The following is a 22,598-nucleotide window of genomic DNA, read 5'->3' as shown; positions in this document are numbered from 1 at the left end:
GACACCTGGCCAATGCTAACTTCTTACAGCAGTCTGAACTAAGACAGGTGCTCACAAATAAAAGTTTGTTTTAAAAACTATTCTCTTACAATGAGTTCAATATTTTTTATTTCCTCAATTTACAATGATTTCAGAAAGGATTAGAAACAGATTAATATATTCAGAGAATCAGACCCAGAAACAGTTACTAAAAAGAGCTTATTTTGATGAAAATGTCATTAATTGCTGATCTGTGGCTTCTCTTCATAACCAGTTGCCTGTGCACAGGTAGGGCCCGCCTTCCCTGCAGGGCCCTGAAATCACAGACTCCAGCCTCCGTCGATGACCACAGGGTTACCTGTGATGTAGGCAGACTGCAGTGACAAACACAAGAAGACACAAGGTTAATCGAGGTTGACACAGCCTGTTTCTTCAGTTTTTCTATGACTGGGAAAACTCAACAATTTACTCTTAAGCTAACAAAATGAATTTATGAAAATCCAAATTAAATTTCAGATGATTTAGAACTGAGCATTCCTGTGATCCAGAGCTAAGTGGCTTCTGGCTGGCATCTGAGCACATGACACACTCTAAGCAGGACTGGCTGGGTGTTTGGTCTCAGAATCACAAAATTAAGGACTAATGATATATAGCCATCCCCAATTTAGGATCAAGTGCAGGCTGAAACGCCACATTTTTATTTTGAAACTCGAAACTATTGAAAACTAGCTGAGTTTTATGCAATAAATAAATTTCTGAACATAACTGTGTCAGTCATAAAGCAGTCATATAATAGCCAAACAATTTTTAAAAATCTCATAAATATCATATATGTTCTTGACCAATACATATAAGTAATTCCAGGGGCAGAGGTGTACTAAGTGTGTTTTTGAAACTTATATGAATAATAATTATTATAATCTATTATATCATGAAAATATTATTCCATTCTAGTTTGACATCTAAATCTGTATAAAATAAAGGATTATAAAATAATTATTGTTTGTCCTCACAAAAGTTTTCATTTTCCAAAGAATTATTGGTGAAATGATCCTTGAGGTAGAAGTTTAAAACGTTTTTAAGTTAAACTGGATAATTTGTATTCTTGGTGTTAAATTCACCTAAAGCTTGAAACAATGGAAGCAGCAAGAAGGAAAGGCATCGTAATATGAGGAAAGTAGGAAAACTAGGGGGTTACTAGTCACTTTAGCAAAGAAATGGCTCCAACTTCTTTGAGTTCTTTTAAAAGGCAAGCTCTCTGATATTCACAGGAACTCTTCTAGGCCCCTCTAAAAAGCCCAAGTTCCTTTTGCTCTTCATTTCAAGCCACAACATTTTCAAGTATTTGGTAACCTAAGTCCTGGCTAAACAAGAGCAACATTGCTCACCAGCGATACCTCCAAATCAAATAAGCTTTTCTGAAAGTCTGGATTCAGAGAAACCCAAGGGCTACCACGCTCACAGCATTGATATTTGACTAGCCATTTCCCTAGCTACTAATAACTGATAACAGTCTGAGAGGCCATGATTCTCTGTCACCAACACATTTCAACCCTTGTATTTGTCACATTCACCAACCACAGGGTATTCACCAGGTTCCTGTAAAGAGGAGCTAACTCATCAGGACCACACCCCTGTTCACACTCACCTTTCCCCCTCTCCTTCCCATGCATTAGTTTCCTGTTTACATATTATTCAAAGACAAAAGCAGAGGACAATATTCTCATGCTCTCCATCTTATAAACATGGTTTTTGCTTTCTCATTTAGATGTCAATTAAAAATACACAATACCTGTTAAGAACGGAACTGGCAACTACAGATGCAGAGTGGAAAAAACAGAATTAGGAGTTTCCATACATGATGACAAATAAGAATTAATACGAAAAAAGAGCCAGTGGAATTCTCCCAAAGAAGTTCTCAGTAAAACTAAAACAACACATATCAATTCTGTACTTGCCAGACACAGTTAAGGCTGGCTAACGCGCATACCATTATATCTGATGTTCTCGTAATCCTGCAAAGTCATTTGTTTGACTCAAGTTTAATCAAGATATTTTATTTATATTTAAAAGGCAGAGAGAGACAGGGACTATTCTACCTATTAGTTTAGTCGCCTAAAATGCTCCCAATAGCTAGGGCTAGGTGAGGCTAAAGTAAGGAGTCAAGAACTCAATTTAGGTCTCTCACCTGGTGGTAGCTACCCAACTACTTGAGCCATCACCTGCTGTCTACCAGGGTGTACATTAGCAAGAAGCTGGAATTGGGAGCTGAAATGGGACTCAAACCCAGGTACTTGGTAAGGGATGCAGATATATAAGCCGTGTGTGTGTATGTGTATGTGTATGTGTATGTATGTGTGTTTTAAATCCCAAATCGCATTTAACATCTGCATCAAATGTCCACCCTACAAGATTTCTTGACATGTGAAGTTGAATAAGGAAGCACAGTGCCTCACAGCAAAATGGGCTTTTCTTTGAATAATTTAAATCAGAATTTATCCCTATCTTGTAATGTAGGATCTTAGCATGGAAACTCTATGAGCTCTCTTAAAATGTCATTATTTTGTTGAGCAAATAGTGGCCAAATGTAACTGAGGATAATGAACTCCCTGGAAAGAATGGTGCTTACTTCATCAGAAGCCAAATACACACAGAGCAGGGCTACTTCTTCCGCGGTTGCAAACCTTCCCGTCTTTTGTCTCTTCAGGAAATCACTCAGCGCCTGTGACCACAGACCATCCCAGACATCAGTGATGTGAACTGACATATGTGCTTACCTGTAACTCCCTCAAGCAGCTAAAATCAAAAGAAATCTCAGAGGCACCAATAACTGGCTGTCTTAATGAATCATGAACCAGAGTTAGAGTGATTCATCCATGCTACTCAAACTATTTGTCTTGTATCAAAACCCACAGATGCCATGACAAATCATAAAGCATTCTTTTTTTTTCATTTTGAAAAACTGTAATGAAACACACATAACATCTACCACCTTAATCATTTCACAAGTACAGTACAGCAAATGCTAAGTGTATTCACACTGTGGTGCCATCATCACCACCATCCAATTTCATAGCTCTTTTTCTTTCACACAACTGAAACTCTGTACTCATTAAATCATAACTCTATACTGACCATTCCCCCAGCCCCTGGAAACCACTATTCTACTTCCTATCTCTAATGAATTTTTCTGTTCTACTTAAGGAGGAGGACATTTTTTAACAAAAAGTTGAAACACATTTGCAATTTGTATACCTCTTCAGGGTTTTCTCTGGCTTGTATTCTTTCTTGCAGAGATGGAGTATCAACTGTTCCTAAATCAAAAGGTGCATTCAGATTGGTTAATTACTTAAACTGAAAAAGAAATTCATTATTAAACTTTCCTTTCCACACAATACGACAATCAACATTCTTCTCCTTCGTCTTAAAATCATAGGTTCATCTCTGCCTGCCTCTCATCTTAGGTACAACTTTTTTTTTTTTAAAGATATATTTATTTGAAAGGCAGAGTTACAAAGCAGCAGAGGCAGAGAGAGAGAGAGAGAGAGAGAGAGAGAATCTTCCATCCACTGGTTCACTCCCCAGATGGCCGCAATGGCCAGAGCTGCACCGATCTGAAGCCAGGAGCCAGGAGCTTCTTCCGGGTCTCCCACATCGGTGCAGGAGCCCAAGGACTTGGGCCATCTTCTACTACTTTCCCATAGCAGAGAGCTGGATCGGAAGTGGAGCATCCGGGACTTGAACTGGTGCCCATGTGGGATGCTGGCACTGCAGATGGGGGCTTTACCCACTATGCCACAGCACTGGCCCCAATTACAACTTTTAATAACATTTCTATGATTTTTAAAAACAAAATATGATTCTTTGTGATGCTCAGGACTCCGAGTGAATCATCCAGCACTCTCAAAGACATATATTTAGTCACATTGAATTTACGTTATGATTTATAAATTTTAAGTACTTTTACATGTGTTAATTTTTAAGATAACCTTGAGATTTAGGCAAAAGAATAAAAGCAAGGGCTCGGTTTGCATCAATGATCTCCAAACCATTCTTTCTGTCAAGTTCACGTGAGGATCCTCAGGGATCCTCCATGGCCGCCATAGCCCTTGGTGCTTTTGAGTGGTTCCTCATCATCTTGCCTGATTTTATTGGTTTTCAATTTCTATTTTTAACTACTATCTCAAGTTTCAAATAAAATGCAATCTAAACTTATTTTATTTTAAAAAAGGATAATAATGGCACTAAAATTTTTTAAATCACATTTGGTTTACATTCCAAGGTCCCCCTTTTTGTTAACTCATAAAATCCATAAGTTCTCTTTGAAGGGGCTTTTTAAAACTTTTTCAGACTAGACAGACCTCTGGTGTTTGAAACAAATGATTTTAGTCATACCCCTAACTTCATCTTTAACCATGTTCCTGATCTTTGATTAGAAACTCCCTTTCAAAAAATGCTTATTTTCATCTGCTTGAAAGGTAGACTAAGAGTGAGAGTGCATGAGAGAGAAATTCTATCCACTAGCTCAGTCCCCAAATGTCCACTATGGCCAGGGCTGGGCCAGGCTGAAGCCAGGAGCATAAAACTCCATCCAGATCTCCCATTTGGTTCCAGGGGCCCAAGCTCTTATGCCATCATCTGCTGTTTCCTAGGAAGCATTAGTAGGAAGCAGGATTAGAAATGGAATAGCTGGGAATTGAACCAGCGCTCTGATTTGGGATGTGGGCACCCAGGAGGTGGCTTAACCTGCTGCACCACAACACTTATCACTACTCCCCTTCTTTACTTTAGTGCCATTTGCCATTTTTTTCCAGAGAAGCTGGACATCTTAAAAATTAGAAGTCCTGACTACTTTTTGGAGTCTTTTTTTTTCAGGTTCTCCTCACATTTTAGAAACAGGCAATGATTTTAACATCCTGGGTAGAAATTGCTGTAGCTAGATCTCACAAGGCATTACAAATATTTTCTATTTTTGCATGACTTGGGTAACGGTGTTGATAAATTATGTGAAACTACATAGCAAAGATCTCTTTTTACCCAGTTTTCCTCACTCCCCTTATCAACAGCCTTCTTAAAGTCCTAAATTTAACCAACAGTAAAATTTCATTAGCACTAGCTTTTGGAAAAGCTTTTACAAACACTCTCTTCAAAATCCTTATTGTTTTGGGGTGGGCATTTGGTATGCCTGTATCCGGTATCAGAGTTCATGGCTGAAGTCCTGGCTCTGTTTCTTCCTCTTCTCCTTTTAAAAAAATTGATTTATTTATTTGGAAGGCAGAGTTACAGAAAGAGGCAGAGAGATCTTCCATTTGATGGTGCACTCCCCAAATGGCTGCACAACAGGAGCTGGGTTGGTCCAAAGCCAGGAATCAGGAGCTTCTTCCAGGTCTCCCATGTGGGTACAGGGGCCCAAGTATGTGGGCCATCTTCCACTGCTTTCTCAGGTGCATTAGCAGGGAGCTGGATTGGAAGTGAAGCAACCGAGACTAGAACCAGTGCCCATATGGGATGCTGGTGCCACAGGCAGTGGCTTTACCTGCTCCACCACAGAGCTGGCTCCCCTGCTTCTGATTCCAGTTTCCTGCTACTGTACACTCTGGGAGGCAGAGGTGATGGCTCAAGTGAGTCGCTGCCACCCATGTGGGATACCAGGATGGAGTTGCAGGCTCCTGGTTTTACCCTGGCTGTTGCAAGCATTTGGGGACTGAACCAGTGGTTGGAGATCTATGTCTCTGCCCCTCTCTCCTTCATTCCACCTTCCAAATAAATTTGCTAAAAATTTAAAAATTCTTATAGCTTTAACAACTTCTTCCTACAGAAGTAAATGAATGTGGAACCTTAGATATGGCTAGTACCAATGAAAAAAAAAAAACAAACAAGGCTCATGATTCAGGTTAACTCCATTGCAACTGTACTCTGTTGTGTCCAGGGCAATGATGGACAGGATGTGCCACAGTTTACACAAGATGGGTGGAGATTGGTTACCATCAGCACCATGCCAGCCACACTCATTATTCCTCAGCTTTTCTCCTATTACTGGCTCAGTGAGTCACAGCTACTTCCTTGTTCCAGGGAGTTGATAACATATTTTCCAACCTTCAAATAAATCCAGCAGCTGAAACAGCCCAATTTTCCAAGTCATTTTGCCATATATTCCCCTGGCCACCTGGCTCCAGGAAGAGCAAGATGCAAGAATTACCAATGTGCACACAGAAACTCACCACCTTCTCCCTCCCCCTCCCTCTTCCCCTCCCCCTCCTCCTTCCCCTCTCCCTCTCCTTTTCTCTCTCCCTCTCCTGTATTCTTCTTCCCAGGAATGGGGGACCTTTTTTTTGCTAAGGGGCCATTTGAACATTCTTAACAACATTCGTGGTCCATTCAAAATGATCAATTTAAAAATTAGCCTGTGGGGTTGGCGCCATGGTGCAATAGGTTAATCCTTCCCCTGTGTTGCCAGCATACCATAATGGGTGCCAGTTCGAGTCCTGGCTACTTCTCTTCTGGTCCAGCTCTCTGCTTATGGCCAGGAAAAGCAGTAGAAGATGGCTCAAGTGCTTGGACCCCTGCACCTGCATGGGAGATCTGGAAGAAGCTCCTGGCTCCTGGCTTCAGATTGGCCCAGCTCCAGCCATTGCAGCCATTTGAGGAGTGAACCAGCAAATGGAAGATCTCCCCCTCTCTGTCAATGTCTCTCTATCGGTGGGAATGGGAGAGGGAGGAGGAAGAAGGGTTGGAGTGTGGGTGGGAAGTATCATTATGTTCCTAAATCTGTGTATATGAAATACATGAACGTTGTATAACTTAAGTAAAATAAAAAGTTCTCTTTCTCTGTAAATCTTCCTTCCAATAAATAAACAAATCTTAAAAAAAGAAATATTCAACAGAACATCTTGATCATTGAAATTCCATAGCCTTGAATGATATTTAGTAGTTTTCCCTCTTTGAGTGAGTGGTTATCAGCAAAAGATTCAATGTGAATTTCCTGTGGTACTTTCCAAATGACACACAGTTCTCCCCATCAACTCCTCCACATTCTCACAAGCTCTGCAGTGTGGAAAGGCCCCAGAGGTGATTTTGAGATACTTTCCCTCCACAGCCCCCAACACTGGCTGTCAACAACTGACAGAAACTTTGATTCTGGGTTTGCAATGCTTGATTTCTTTTCAGAGGGCATTAAGCCTTATTGGGCACCATGTTCCATTTTGGGTGGATGAAATCAGGTGAAAGCGCAGATCTATTGGTAAATTACATAAATTTGGCCTGAATTCAGTCTGAGATCGCCTCCCCACTTGAGTTCTTCCCTAATGAGCTGCAGCCTGGTTTAGCAATCAACTAACAGAAGACCTAACTTAGGAGCCACTTGTGTAGCAAACAGCTAAGTTTGGGTCAATTAGAGCAGCTGAACTTCAGTTAGTTGCACGTGGCCAATTGATTAGACTAGGAGCAACTCAGAGCTGTAGCCAGTTAAGCCATCTTTATACTTCCATTTTCAAACTATAAATACTGCCTGGTCGCATTGCTGGCTGGAGCTCTTACAGCCTGTTTTGGTTCTGAGAGCTGTCCACTTTTGAATCTGTGGGGGTCTCCCTCTGCCCCCAAAATAAACTGCTAAATTTAACATGTCAAAGATTTTTTCATTGTATCACTATTTAATAGGTACATCACAGTCATTAAGAAAAAAAATGTTCTTTCTTTTATATGAGAACCAGCACACTTTTTGAGTAAAGATCCAGCAAGTCAATGTTTTGGCACTCAGAGCCATTTGATCTGTCCCAGCTACTTAGCTGCCACACACAGCTAATACTCAAATTCGGTGTGGATGTGTTCCAGTAAAGCTTTATTTACAAAACAGATGGTGGGCCAGATTTGCCCTGCAGGCCATGGTTTGCTGGCTCACCTTTCAAAGAAGGGTTAATGCCTCCTTTATAGCCCATGGGCCACCCCTGGTGGCTGAAATGACTCTAGTAAACCCCCCTGTTCTGGGAGCCTCCTCTGTTCTCTATGCTGTCCTTTGTGCATGGTCTGGTTTTCATTTTTTCTCTGACATTCTTGCCCTGACAAAATCACCCCTGGTTTGCTTCCAAAACAGCAAGCCCTGGCAAGTTTTGTCCCTCAACCATTTGATCCTGAATTATCCCATGCACAAGTAGCACTTAAACCCTTTGAATCTGTGGCTTATGACCTAATGACCTAGATCTCCATTCCCACCTCCCACTAGACTGTTATTTTTAATAAAGCTAGGCCCTCTTTCCTTTGAAATTCTCCAATGTCAGATTGCAACACAACATGTGGCAGACAAGCTTACGTAGATACCTTTCACAGGAGCAAACAGGATGTCAGAAAGGACAAACTCACTGCCTGGCAGTGCCTACCTCACCTGGGCACACACAGTTGCATCGGATTCCCTGCTGGATGAAGTCTGCAGCCACAGACTTGGTGAGGCCAATCACGGCCGCCTTGGTTGTGCTGTACACACACCTGTTCACAACTCCTGAGGGCAAAGGCATGGAACAGCGATGGAAGGGATCACATTTAGAGTCAAAGGAACACAGGTGAGTTTCCCCAGTAGCCATTCTCATGCTTCCTCCCACCTGCCTCCCCTTTCAGATAAACCGATATAAGGTTTCTCCCTTAACAGAGCCAGTGTTTTTTGAATCTAGGAAATTATTCAGCATAGGCTCAGCTTAACTGAGATTTAAGTGTTGAGATGCTGCACATATTTAACAGCAGTTGTCTTGGTGTTTCCTCTGCAGTTAGTATAACCCTTAGGCAGATTGCAAAAGAAAATAAACAAATAACAATAAAACCGGAGGCCTCAGCGCTTCTTTGCATACTTCTCTCATGCACGCTCCGTGTGTCTCCTTGCAGAGAAGGGACGGTACCTCAAGGAGCAGCTACTGCAGTCTGAACTCACAAATCCACCTGTGCCAGACTGCAACATTATGTTCATAATACATTGCCATCCTATCTCTTCACCTCGCTAGACTGACTTCTCCGGGTCCAGAGGAACGTTTCTGGGAAGTATTCCTCAAATCCACTGGCAGAGTCACCCGCTCCACATGGTGGCAGCACTTCACATTGCTAATACCCCACGCAAGATGGTGTTTGCCTGCCTACACTCCCCTTCAGACTGAATTCTTCTGGGGGCAAAGGCACTTTGTAGGTACTCAATGCAACATTTCTGATGAATTACATGATAAGTTTCCTTCTCTCAGCTCAATGTTCATTTCCATATTCATCAGAAAGAATGAAAGGGAAGATCAAGAAAACAATTTTTTACCAAATTTTACCATTGGTTGACATCTAGGGCAAAGGGTCTGATGGCTAAGGAACTTGATGCCCGTTTTACAAAAGTCACATTGAAATTATGCACAGGTTTTATGATCTCTGCTGTGCTTGTTCCCCAACCCATAGCTCTTGAAGCTTTGTGCCTTGAGTGTCATGATCCCCAGAGACAGGCTGACTCACCTTTGATGCTGGAAGCCACTGAGGACATGTTGATGATATTGCCAGATTTCTGAGCAAGCATCTGCAAAAACAAAAAATTTCACTCTGCCAGGCTGAAAATACGTCTTCCAAAGACTGCATTCACCCATGGTTTGCAGAACGAAGCTGACCATCTTATACCTGTTCACATTAAGCAGTCTTAATAGTGAACCTGCAACACCTCACCCCATCGCTGGGACTAGAGGGCCTATACACACACACACACACACACACTAACTCACTCATATCCAAGGGGATTACTGCCTTCTTGTGGTATGGCAGCATCAGCAAGGCAAAGAATCAAAGCTGGGCTCACTGGAATGTGCACGGATGTCAATCATTATCATGTACTTCTGATGTTGGGAGACATTTACCACAGAGCTGTTGCTGAATGTCTGCGGGGGCTAGTTATTGGGCTCTCTCAAGAGATTCAAAGACTAACAGCACAGGGGCTGGTGCCATGGCCCACTAGGTTAATCCTCTGCCTGTGGCGCCAGCATCCCAAGTGGGCATTGGTTCTAGTCCCAGCTGCTCCTCTTCCAGTCCAGCTCTCTGCTATGGTCCGGAAAAGCAGTGGAGGATGGTCTCCCGCATGGGAGACCAGGAGAAGCACCTGGCTCCCGGCTTCGGATAGGTGCAGCTCCATCCATTGCGGACATTTGGGGAGTGAACCAACGGAATGAAGACCTTTCTCTCTCTCTCTCTCTCTCTCTCTCACTGTCTGTAACTCCACCTGTCAAATAAATAAATAAAATCTTAAAAAAAAAAAAAAGAAGACTAACAGCACAATCCCTGCCCACAGGGAGGAGCCAATCTGAGCGACATAACCAGCATCCATGGAGTGACATCAGAGAGCTCCACAGGGATTCAAGGGGATGGCCAGAGCAGAAAAGGACCTGTGTAGGCTGAGGGGACACTGAGAGGAGCTCCTGAGGAGAAAGCTTGACGGTGGAGATTTGAGAACGTGAGTGTTACCCAGAACAATGAAATAAAAGGCTGTTTCAGGGAGAGGGTAGTACATGCACAAGGGGACTTCAAATCATTCGCAGGAAAACAGAATTAAGTTTATTTTGATGGAAAACTTTTGAAATCCATGCAGAATTTTTTCACAATACACATTTCCCATGAACTTTTTGAGATGCTTCTGTATAAAGATTCCAATGGGGAAGTGGGAGCAGGGACAGGTTTGGCTGGAACGCAGGGTGTGGCAGGAATGAAGCTGCAGGTGTCAACAGGGGCTAAATCTAGTAGCCTGGGTTTCATCCTGAAGGCAGTGCCTTGGCACTGGAACGTTAGAAGTGCAGAAGTGGCACGTTCAGATTTGGGACTATAGGAGGGACCAGTGGAAGCTGATGTGGTGGCTTAGGGAAAGCTGGTAAGAGCAGGATTGCAGGAACATCTGAGGGTGACAGAGGTGGAGGTCGCTGGAGTAGGAGGGGCTGGACTCCACACGTGGTTACTGCAACGAGGAGGAGCCTCACCAATGTAGGACGGTTTCCTAGGAACATTTCCTATAGAATTCCGTTACCTCCTACAAAGGGTACACAGCAGGCAATCAAAAACTTTAGATGAAATAGAATCTTCTGGGGCTGTTGCTTTGGTGTTGTGGGTGAAGCCGCCATCTGCAGTGTCGGCATCTCATATGGGTGCTTGTTAGAGTCCTGGTTGCCCCACTTCTGACCCAGCTGTCTGCTATGGCCTGAGAGAGCAGTAGAAGATGGCCCAAGTCCTTGGGCCCCTGCACCCACGTGGGAGACTCAGAAGAAGTTTCTGGCTCCTAGATTCAGATTTGCCCAGCTCCAACTGTTGCAGCCATCTGGGGAGTGAACCAATGGATGGAAGACCTCTCTCTCTCTCTCTCTGTAACTCTGCCTTTCAAATAACAAAAATTAAATCTTAAAAAATGCAGATTGTTGGGCCCTGTCCTGCACCTAAAAGAAGATACAATGAAAAAAATCTGCTATGAATTAAAAAAAAAAAAACTATTTCCAAATGAACTAGTATTTTATGAGTTAGAATTCACATGCACATTTTCAAGATAACACAAGTACGTGTAAGGGCATGGATGCCCATGAATGTTCTGGGGAGCAGCCATTGAGGGAAGTGCTGACTTTCTGGTACCAACTTCTTAGTGAATTCCCTGACAAGTCAGATGTCAATAAAGAACAGAGCAGGAGATGGTGGAGCATGAGAGAGCAGTGAAGCAGGGAAACAGACTGGAGAAGAGAAGGAAGCCCAAGATATGTTTATTATATCATGAAAATCAAGTCAATAAGTTTCTAAAAGGAAAAGCTCTATAGGCAGTATCAGGGTCTAGAGAAAATATTAGTTCCATTCAGGTGAGTTTCTTCATCAGTTTGCAAAAAAGAGGTGGCAGTACACAGCTCGTGGATGACTGGGTGGATACAGGGAAAGGTGACTAAGCTGCTGTGTGTCTTTGTGGTAATTTCTTAATTTCCATTTTGATACTCAGTAACTAATTGTACCTCAGAGCAGAGGTCCACAAAGCCCCCAAAGCATTATGTTCAATAGGCTTAGAAGATACAAGGGGAGGCTGAAATGTCCCAACCACCTCAAGGAAGACAGTGGGTGGGAAAATATTGAACAAAACTGTTTTTCTACAACATGAGTGGGATCACAATGAAATGGAGTCTTCATAAAGAAGACAAGAATAGGGGCTGGCACCGTGGCTCACTTGGCTAATCCTCTGCCTGTGGCACCGGCATCCCTTACGGGCGCCAGGTTCTAGTCCCGGCTGCTCCTCTTCCAGTCCAGCTCTCTGTTGTGGCCCAGGAAGGCAGTGGAGGATGGCCCAAGTGCTTGGCGCCTGCACCCATGCGGAAGACCAGGAGAAAGCACCTGGCTCCTGGCTTCGGATTGGCGCAGTGCGCTGGCCGTAGTGGCCATTTGGGGGTGAACCAATGGAAGGAAGACCTTTCTCTCTGTCTCTCTTTCTGTCTAACTCTATCTGTCAAATAAAAAAAAAAAAAGAGAAGAATATTAGTAATGGATGTGTATAATGGTGTTGAAAACTAGGCCTTAGAATTGCTCTTTGCATTCCAATTTAGTGTATAACACAGCCTATTTTGATTACATATAGAAGACATGTAACTCAATTTCATATATACAGATAGGATATTAGGTAGATTCAGTTTCCAGTCTTCTGAAATGCAACTGTACCATGGGAAGAACCTTAGAAGAACCATAGTCACTGAGGCTATGCTCAGATGGCCCATCACACTGTGCCACTTCTGCTCAACCCAGGTTCATCTGCTTATTCTGGATCCTGTGGGCTTTGACCTCTTCCATGCTGTCTTCCCAACACCAGTTCAGTACCTGCTGTCAGGGTGTGATGCTCCTCCTGGCTCTCCATGCAACAGATTCTCCCAGAAACTCAAGTAGAGGCTAGAAAGACCTCTGAAGAGTCCCTCTGGCTGTTGATAGTCTTGCTCTGACCCAGCCCTTCTGTCCTCATTGGCCAGTTCAGATCCTAACAATGGCAGACTTTGGCCACTTTGGTCTTCAGTGGTTCAATGCCTGACCTCCATCTGGACTGACAACTTTGATTCCTTTATTCATTCAGCAGATATTTGCTAGGGATTCTAAGATACAGCACAAATCCAAACAACAGAGACATCCCCAAATCTTTGCCCTAACAGAGCTTCTCTTCTAGTGGACCTTGGGTTCTGTATTGACCACTTCTTTAATCATTTTTAAGCTGTTTTTGGTCTTTTGACTGATCTTCCAGTTTTGGAATGTTGGAATGTTTTTAATTGAATGCATCCATGAGAAAAAGTTTCCTACAAGTGTTCTTATGTTTAGAACACATGAGCTATGAGATCTGCTGTAAGTCTAAATTCTGACTTCCCCTGGAAAGTTCTAACTGACATATGTGCAACTTAGTTGATGATACAGTACATCCTTGATACTTAGGACTGGAGGTGACTGTGTGATATGTTACTTCAATGGTTATTTATTTCTAAAAAATGTTTAATTATTTGAAAGGTAGAGAGGAACAGAGACAGGCAGACAGACAAGATGGAGACAGTGAGCTCTCATCCACTGGGTGGCTCCCCACATGCAAATGCATGTAACAGCTGGGGCTGGCTGAATCCAGGAGCCAGGAACTTGTCCCAGGTCTTTCACAGAGGAAGAAGGGGCCCAAGTAATTGAGCCATTACTGAGGCCTCCCAAGATGTGCATTAGCAGGAGGAGGCTGGAATTAAGAGACAAGCTAGGATCTAAAACCAGGTACACTGACACAGGTTGTGGGTATCCCAACAAGTGTGTTAATTACTAGGCCAAACACCCATCCCTACCCCAATTTTTAAATGGAAAAAATTATCACTGAGATGCTGCAAGTATCATCTCCAAGGGCATCTGGTCAATTAGCAACAGAGCACAGGCTGTGCCTAAGAACTTCTAGGCCAAGGTCAATTTAAACAAGTGGCATGAAATCCTCCTAATTCTACATCCCTTCCAGTTATGAATATCTCTTGAGTATTTTTAACAAATGTGTATTATTGGTTCATATGAATTATTGCTAAGATGATTTAAGTCATAGGCAAACTCAATAATTTGTAAGTTGGAATTGTATATTTCAAAATTAAACACAAGTTTAAATTTCAGCTCCACTATGACCCACCCAATTTCCTTAACTAGTAATTTACAAAGCACTTCAGACAGGAAGTTGACTGGTTTTGCAAATGAGTCTCATGCATGCGCAAGAGTTACCTACTGTGCTCTAAGCTTCCCCTTTCACCACAGCCTCTGCTCCATTCCCACAGCCTGTGCTGAAGATTTGTCTTCACAAAACACATTCAAGTTCCATATAACACAGATTCTTATAAACTCCAACAGCAAAAAAAAAGGCAATTTGCCTTTGAAAAAAATTTCCTATTTCAGCACTCTGAAGGTCTGCTCAAAGAGTCCTTCTAGGCACTAAACAAGTAGAAAAAAAATATCCCTTGTTATGGGGTCACTTTCTCTAATTTTCCTTTTAATGTTTACCTGGATCTTTCTTGACATTAGCTTGAGTACTGAGGGCACAGTATCAGCCCTGCTGTGCCATTCACAAAGCTATTCTTCCCTGAGTTGGATGGCATGTCATATGGCTAGTCATCTAATAAAGCTGGAATTGCTATGAAAACCAGCTCTTCTGCATTTTATCAGGATTCAATTTACAACCTCAAGCTGCATCAGAGAGGAAATTTACTAGCCCCAACAGCCTGCCAAACCAGAATGCACAGGTCAAGAGTCAGCCTGTGAAGGCAGGTAGGTTTCCAGGAGGAGGGGACAGGTAAACCAAGACATGAGGATACATTTCTCTTTCCCTCCCTCACTTCTTTCCTTATTTCCTTAGCTTCCTCATTGCACAAGCTATGCTGTCTGCTAATACTGCCTTTATAAGCTCATCTGAAGTCAGGACTGTATGTTTCTCACATGTATACACCAGCGAGCCCATAGAATAGTGCTTTACAACCAAAAAGTGCTTAATACTTGTTTGAAGATAAAGTTAGAAATATTGATGAGTTGTGTGATGGCTGGAGGATTCAAAGGAAGCAGACCCAGGAGACAGGTTCTCTTCAACACACAATGGCTCTCACCTGTCCAATACCTCCACAGTTCAGCTCAAAACAGGAGGGAAAGGAGAATCTTCAGGGCAGAGAAATGCAGTAGGGTACACATGCCTCGAGAGTGTGTGCCTAGACACTGACATTCAAGGAGAGGCTGAACTTCCAGGCTTCAAATCTCAGTTCGATATCCACTTGCTAACTGGGTGAACTAAGGTGAGTTATCTTACTTCTGAGTTCCATTCTCCGTGTAGCAGATGTGATTAAAAAAAAAAAAAAAAAAAAAGCCAGCTCATAGAACTGTTCTGATCCTGTGTACCTCCTTGCTGGTGCCTCTCCCCAAATACCAGAATGGTTAACTCCCTCACTTCTTTCTGATCTCTGAAAATTTCACCTTCTAAGTGAAGTCCAGGAGGGCCTGGTATATAGAAAGTGCTTAATAAATGTTCCTTATATGGATGGACTGGCAGGCTACAGAAATTAATTTTAGTCAATGTCTTCATGCAAATATTCTGTGCACGTTCATTATTAGCTTAGCTGTTACCACCCTTCAGCACACTGGAAGATCTTTCTCTGGGTGTCCAGCAGGGAGACCTCACATGGTGCTCATCTTGGTGGCAGTGGTTGTCTTACTTTGGGAAGGAAAGCCTTGATCATCAGGTACATGCTGCGGACGTTGAGATTCATTGAGAAGTCCCAGTCTGTTTCTTCACAGTCCAGGACGGTTCCATGATGGACAAAACTGGAAGAGAGGATTAAAGAGTACAGAAACATTGCCATTAAAGAAATTTCTGATCCATTTGACGATAATTTCTATGGTCATTTTTTGATTTAGATCATTGTGTTCTTCCTTTACCCAAACTTTAAAGAATTCAAACCTAGTCTCACTTAATGCAACAGGTTAGTAAGAATCCTGAAAACTAAGACTATTTGCTATCTTAAAACAACATTATTTCAAAAGAAGAAGGCAAGGGTCTGGGGTCAGCAAACGGAGAAGCTCTACCAGCTGCACTGGAACACATCAACACCGCCAAAGATAAGCAACCAATAACAGAACTGAACCTGCGACCTGTTTAACGCCTATTTCCAGAGCAACAGTGCCCTCAGGTGGCACAGATTTAGCATTCTCAAGGGAAGGCAAAATTGCAAGGAAAACAAGTATCTCAGTAACTCCTGGTAGCAGGGTAATATTGCTACTTGTAAGATATTGAGTAAACAGGCAGAATAAAACATTACCCTTACAATAACTTCCACTATTCCTGAGGTCACAATTCCTCCACGGAGCTTTCAAAACACCGGAATGTTTATTGATTTTCTTGGTTTGTGGCCCAAGCACTGTGGTATTCACACTTTCAGTTCAGCTGCAATGTCAGCTTCTTGGCAGTGAGAATTACCTATTCTGCTTCTACATCTTCAACACTGCTGAATGTAATAGGTGGCAAAAACTGACTTTGCCTACTTTTTTTTTTTTTTTTAGGTATTTGGATACATTCTTATAGGAGGATGAGTAGATTCTTTGAGAGAAATTATCATAAATTTCTACTTTAATTTTCAGATGTGGCAACACATGAGACAGCTTTGTATCAGTATCAGTTGTATGGGCTTTAACAGCCTTTAGGCACCAAGGCCATGCCAACCTCTTCAACTATCTCATTTGCTGAATCTTATGGGTAATGAAAGTGCTACATGAAATCTAGCCATATTTCTCAGGGAACACATCATAGTTCACAATGAATAATTCTGTCATAGTATCAAAGAAGTTTTTAAATAAAGATTCTAGAAACTTTTCTGCAAGGAAAGTGAAATTAAAAAGGTATGAATTACCCAGCAACATTAAAGAGAACATCAAGTCTCTCAATTTCACTGGCGAATTGATCAATTTGTTTCTTCTTTGTGACATCAAGGACACGAGTTTGAATCCCTGAAAAATAGGATAACAGATACACTTACCTGCAACCACCAAAAAATGCTTAGCCTTGAAAATTCTCCTGTTCTGAGGTGTGAGGTGTGAAAATTGCAACACCTATCCACTTAGGCTTCAAAGACCTGTCGGCTGCTACTGTGGTCTGGTCTTGAGAATCTCACTAACACAAGTTTTAAAGTCCATGCTAGCCCCCCACCCCAATGAACTCATCCCTCTCCCTCCTTCCTTCTCTATTTTCTAAATTGAACAATGAGTCACTCCTGAGTAATGAGTTTACAACAAAGTACCTCACCTGCATTGGGTGTTTTTCTCAGTAAGTCAGCCAGCGGTAACACCTGAAAGCGGGCTCATTTTAACCCATTCTTTCCCCTAGAGATGTTGCTTTTTCCTTTTTAAAATGTGGCTACTAGAACATTTGAAGTTACACCGCGAGGCTCATGCCATGTTACTGGAGGCCAGTGCTGGCCCAGAGGAGGACATGCAAAGCTGTCATCAACAGCACAGCAGCGGGCTGTGGTTCACAACAACCTGGTGGATCCTGTGTGAGCAAACAGAGAGGGGAGCTCCAGAGCCACAGAGGGAGGCCCCAGAGGGGAAACGCTGAGCACCCTGTTTTGAGCAGCACACGTTGTACACACAGACTGAAATGTCACACTGCACTCCACAAACAGGGACAGTTATTGTTAATCAAATGGAATTTTTAAAAAGTTCACATCATAACTGTTGCACTTAATGTTTTTATGCATGCAGCATGTTGAGGGATTCAATTCCAAATTGAGAAGTTAGATCTGAAAGTTCAACAGTTATAAGAAAAATCTTGTATGTTTGAGGTCAGAGATTGTTTTTGTCTGTAGGTTCACAGAATACAGGTTTGCTATCAAAGTCAGAAGCTAAAAAGAAGGGCAGTGGAACCCAGCAGCTAAGGAGTTTTCTCTCAGCACGTGAATATCATTGCTTCACAAAACCTGCAGCCGCTGACCATCAAGTTCCAGCTGCTGAGTGGCTTACCTGGGTACTTTTCCAGTTCCTGAAGTTTGGACTCATTAATATCTGTGGCTAAGACTTTGGCACCTTCTCTTGCAAAAGCCTGGAAGACAAACAGGACAAATAAATCCTTTGTTTTTTTCATTGAACTCTTATGAATGCAAAGTGATTTGGTCTTTTCCCTTCTTTGTCATATTTTCATTGTTTTGTTTTCTCCATAAAATAGGGTAGAATTTCAAACTAAACTCATGCCTTCTCATTGTTACTAATTTTATCATTAATGAGATAAACACGTGAAGCATTTGTGCCTTCATCTGCATCATGGGGAGTGACTTCTATCTTCTTGTAACTTAAGACAACAGAAGCACAAAAGTTAACTAAAAAAAAAAAAAAAAAAAAGTAGAACAGAATTAAATAACCATGGCTTGCGGCCACATAATTCAGTAGATCAAAAGTTAGTAAGAAAACAACAGAAGATGATAACTTACTAAGGCGGCCGCCCGGCCGATCCCCTGAGCTGCAGCCGTCAGGACGATGACTTTCCCGTCCAGCCGCCCCATGGTGAAACCTGTAATTAATCTAGAGACGTCAGTATTTAATGGCTTCCTCTGGAGCACAGGGTCTTGTGCAGGCAGCAACATCTAGAGAGACAGTTCAACGTGCGCCTCTGAGAAACTGAAGATGGCACCTGTGTACAAAGAAGCAGTCCCACCACCATCTGACCACTCCTACAATGCTTACTCTGATACCCAGCTTTGTATATCAAAACCATCTAGCCCTGAACAGACATTGGATTTTTAACCCAGCTTTTGGTCCCTTTAGTGCCTGGAGAGTTCAGCCTCTGTGTTGAGACAGCAAGTGTGACGTCCTCACCACCACCCTCCTCCCCGTGCACAAATTCTATGGCATTGTTTGTGTCTTTACTACTAGGGGCTGCTTCTAGATTTCGCTTCTATAAACTCTTGTTGAGGATGGCATTACCAATGGCGATGGTTGCTACTGCCCCTTGAAAACATTGATAGTTCGCCTCAGAGAATCATTGACCAAAAGAGTGGAAGAAGAAATGTCTAACACCACCTTTTTACAGATGAGGAAACTGATTGGACCTGCCCAAGGTTATAGAACCTGTCAACAGTGGAGCCAGATGTAAATATAGGCTTCCTGACTCTTGCTATGAGAACACCCAACCCAACAATTCTGTTGCTCTCTTTTAAAACCTAAGCATGGATCATAAATGCTTTAAGAGATCTAATAAGCCATTTCCAAAAGGCAAGATGGAGAAACTCTGAAGTAGGGGAGATGTGATATGTATGAGCTATTTGGCCAATGTTTGGCTTGGAGCTCCCAAAGCTAGAGGAATGTGTAGCAATGAGCTGGGGGTGAGGAAAGGCCCAATGACGTCCAGATGAGGTCGTCCTTATGGGCCCAGGCTCCTCTTCTTGTTCTGCTCTGTCCTTAATGTATGCCTCTGACCTTACACCAACTCAAAGTGGCTGCTCTAGTTCAAGGTATCACATCCACATTCTCGTCAAAATGAAGGGAGAAACAAAAGCCAAAAGCCTTTCAGAGAGGTCTCTTTAACTCAAGGAGGCCTTAGAAAAGTCAGCCTAGATGGCCTCGGTCAGATCTGTGTAAGTTGGCCAGCCTAAGAGCAAAGGAGGCCAGGAATTGGAGAAGTTTGTTTCCTGGCATTTAAAAAGCAAACAGGTGGTGGAGAGAAGCACAGAAACCATAACGACTACAGTGGGCCAGAGCTCGATGGGTGTTGGGTGAACCAATTTCTACTACCTGCACACATCACTTTCAGGATCACCTTGCTCAACTCCATACCTGGTAGACCACAGCTAGCCTTGCCCTCTGGGCGCATGCCACCTAGTCCTTTCTTTTCTAATGCACCTCCATTCCCTTGAGCCAAACTTCTATTTATTTTTATTTTGCTGCATCCAATGGGCTTTTCTTGATTTGGTCCAAGCCTCCCACACTGGAACAGGGATGGAGACACTGTTGGATCAGAGAAGCAGTTCAGAGGAAAGCCAACAGTGCCTAGTCAGCCATGGAGCTCATTTCAAAGAGATGACGTGGTTTGCCCTGTCTTTCGCAGCTATGAATCCAATGTTGGCCTTCTGGTTGCAGACTCAAGAGTAGACCTCTTGTGGAGCTGTCTCATGGTAACTGCTTGCCCAGCGGGGGCTTTATCTCACAGACCCCACTCCCCACCCCAGCGCCGCAAAGGAAGGGAGTGGTAATTGACTCTCAAGGCTGAGTGGCTGAGTTTGTACTGAGGCCACCGTTCTCTGTGCCTGAGCACACACTGTTTGGAGGGCTGACCACGTCCTGGAGCTACGCAGCTGTATGGCCATGGCTGAGCTGGCTGGCAAGGGCCCCAGGCAGCCTCTGAGAAGCTCACCCGACTGTGCCCAACCTGGTCCTCTGCCCTGCCTTCCGTGCTGGCAGATCCAGCCTTACCTAATACACAGCTCATTTTCCCAGCATTTCCCCTAGAAAATCTATGCCCATTCAACTCTCAGAGTCTGCTTCTAGGGAGACCAGGCTAACACAATCACGTTATAAGAACTGGCTCCGGGTCTAGCTCACAAGTCACTGCTGCCTGCACCTGTATTAGGCCACGGGACAGCTAGGCTTATGTAGTGTCTGACCTACTCTGATGCATGGAACTTACACTATCCGCCTCCCCCCCCCCCCCCCCCCCCGCTTCTTTTGACGAGAAAGAAAATTTCACTTTAAATAGAAAAATTTGAGAGTGAAATTCGGCACACATTTTAGGAAAGGACTGCAACCCCCCCTCACCCCACCCCCCCCCAACCTCCTACACTGGGCATGCTGTGTCATAAAGCTGTTATTTTACAACACTGGCATTAGAGAGGTGGCACATGGCACTGGGCATACTCTAGTCGAGGTCTTCCCAGGAAACCCTGGCACCCCGAGAAGCCGTCACTGGACAACTGCTGAAGCACTTTCTGCTTGCTCTGAACACCAACCCCTGCCAGCCTCCCTGTCTGTCTGGGATCAGATTTGGGGTCCAATGCCTTAGGATCAGATAAACTGCAGTGTCAAACTCCAATGGGTTTCCTGGGAAACTGAGTGTTCATATGACCTGATATAATAAAGCAAGGCGGCTTTCAATAAATCCAACGTGAAAACAAGAGGACGTTGGCTCCCTTACCCTAGATAATTTTTGATAGTAGAAACACAACAGAGCAGTTTCAGGAACTCTTAATGTTTACAGGGGCCAGGAAGAAATGTGTCCACTTAGGACAGCCACTGTAAAAGTTCTCTTTTCTTTGGCTACTTTTTAAAAACTTAATATGCCAGAGTTGTAAACTCCTTACAAACCCATCTTTATCCTGCTTTAACAGCTAAGATTAATCCTGGAGTAGGCAACCCGCAGAACAAATCAACGTCTAAAATATAAATCCCCGCTCCCCAAAGTTTCATTTTTAAGTATTAGGAAATCTTACTTTACAGCGAAGACTGGATGGCGTCCTTCAGATCCCTGCAGGAGCAAGGGACCTGAGACCTTTGTGCAGAATCAAGTCCCGTGCTCATTAACGAATCCTGGGATTTGTAGTTCAGGTTCCGTCTTCAGTACTTGAGAGTTCAGTTTCGCTTGGTTTTTAAAAGGCGATCCGACAGTTTGTGCACTTTCTTTGTATACACACTGCCACCTAGCGGAATCTGCATAGAACTGTTGACTCTCAGCCGAAGGTTCAAAGTAGAAAAGCAGGTGCTGGGCTGTGGTGCAGGTTAAGCACCATACTGGAGTGCAGGATTCGGGTCTCAGTCTCAGCTACTCCACCTTTCCAGTCCAGTGGTACTCCCGATGTGCCTGGGAAGCAGCAGGTGAGTAGTTGGGTGTCTGCCGCCCACATGGGAGATTCAGAGGGAGTTCCTGGCCCCTGGGTTGGTGCCGGGCTTTTGGGTAGTGATTCAGTAGATGGAAGGCTGACACTGTTTTCTCTGTCACTAAATAAATCTTTAAAAATTGGAACAGCACCTTACAGCTTCCCTGGGGTGTGGGGATCATTGCTTCTGAGGTGGTTGACTGAATGAGCTGGGCACTTGATGTGGGGTACACTAGAGCAATAAAACTGAAGGAACAATCCAGGTCGTTAAAGTTTCAGGAGCTTTTCAGGCTGTGGACCTAGATTGCTTGGAAGCAGGGAAATGAAAATCCTCCTGTGTTGAAGGTATGGTGTTGGTGGCTGTTTTCTCATGCTCAGTCTGTCCTAACAGTAGTACCCATTTAGTGACAGGAAGTAGGCTCCAGGAGGCTTGAAAGAGGAGAGCATGTTGGAGAATGGCCAAAAGCCAGGTCCCGTTGAAGAGAACAAGGAAGGCCATGAGGATCCGTGAGTCCTCTCTGGACAGGACTAACAATTCCTGCTTCCGTTGAGTGATTGTGAAGGCTGTTTGTCAATGTTAACTGGTTTACTCAATACCCATCCAGTTCACTTTCCTCGTGCCCTTTATGTGATAATGTCTAGAGAACAGAACTCAGATTCCCAGCCTCCTTTAGAGATGGCAAGTCCTACAGACCTGGCCAGTGAAAGGGAGGCTGTTTCCTGAGCACGGCTTCCATCCCCAACAGAAAGGTGCAGTCTCTCTGAAAGGCATTTGGCTTTAGCTCTCCC

The 22,598-nt window shown here is 43.4% G+C and overlaps 1 protein-coding gene across 2 annotated transcripts; it reads right to left on the bottom strand.

Annotated features, from left to right (window-relative positions):
* Window positions 1-90: 90 nt before the first annotated feature.
* Window positions 91-21,552, bottom strand: BDH2 (3-hydroxybutyrate dehydrogenase 2). 2 transcript variants are annotated; one of them, XM_062199800.1, is made up of 10 exons: window positions 21,426-21,552; window positions 18,435-18,525; window positions 17,971-18,049; window positions 16,863-16,959; window positions 15,672-15,780; window positions 9,448-9,508; window positions 8,357-8,470; window positions 3,235-3,293; window positions 2,609-2,701; window positions 91-353 (listed from the first exon to the last, which is right to left on the bottom strand). In XM_062199800.1, exons 2-10 carry the CDS (start codon window positions 18,504-18,506, stop codon window positions 300-302), a joined length of 738 nt encoding a protein of 245 aa, XP_062055784.1. In that variant the 5' UTR covers window positions 18,507-18,525; window positions 21,426-21,552; the 3' UTR covers window positions 91-299. The 2 variants fall into 2 exon arrangements, with proteins under 2 accessions (XP_062055784.1, XP_062055783.1); XM_062199799.1 differs by having other exon boundaries at window positions 18,435-18,514; window positions 21,426-21,551.
* Between the last annotated feature and the right edge of the window lie 1,046 nt (window positions 21,553-22,598).

This window comes from Lepus europaeus, chromosome 8, assembly GCF_033115175.1.
Source record: "Lepus europaeus isolate LE1 chromosome 8, mLepTim1.pri, whole genome shotgun sequence".
NCBI classification, from domain to species: Eukaryota; Metazoa; Chordata; class Mammalia; order Lagomorpha; family Leporidae; genus Lepus; species Lepus europaeus.
This window is presented reverse-complemented; position numbering and strand designations above follow the sequence as displayed.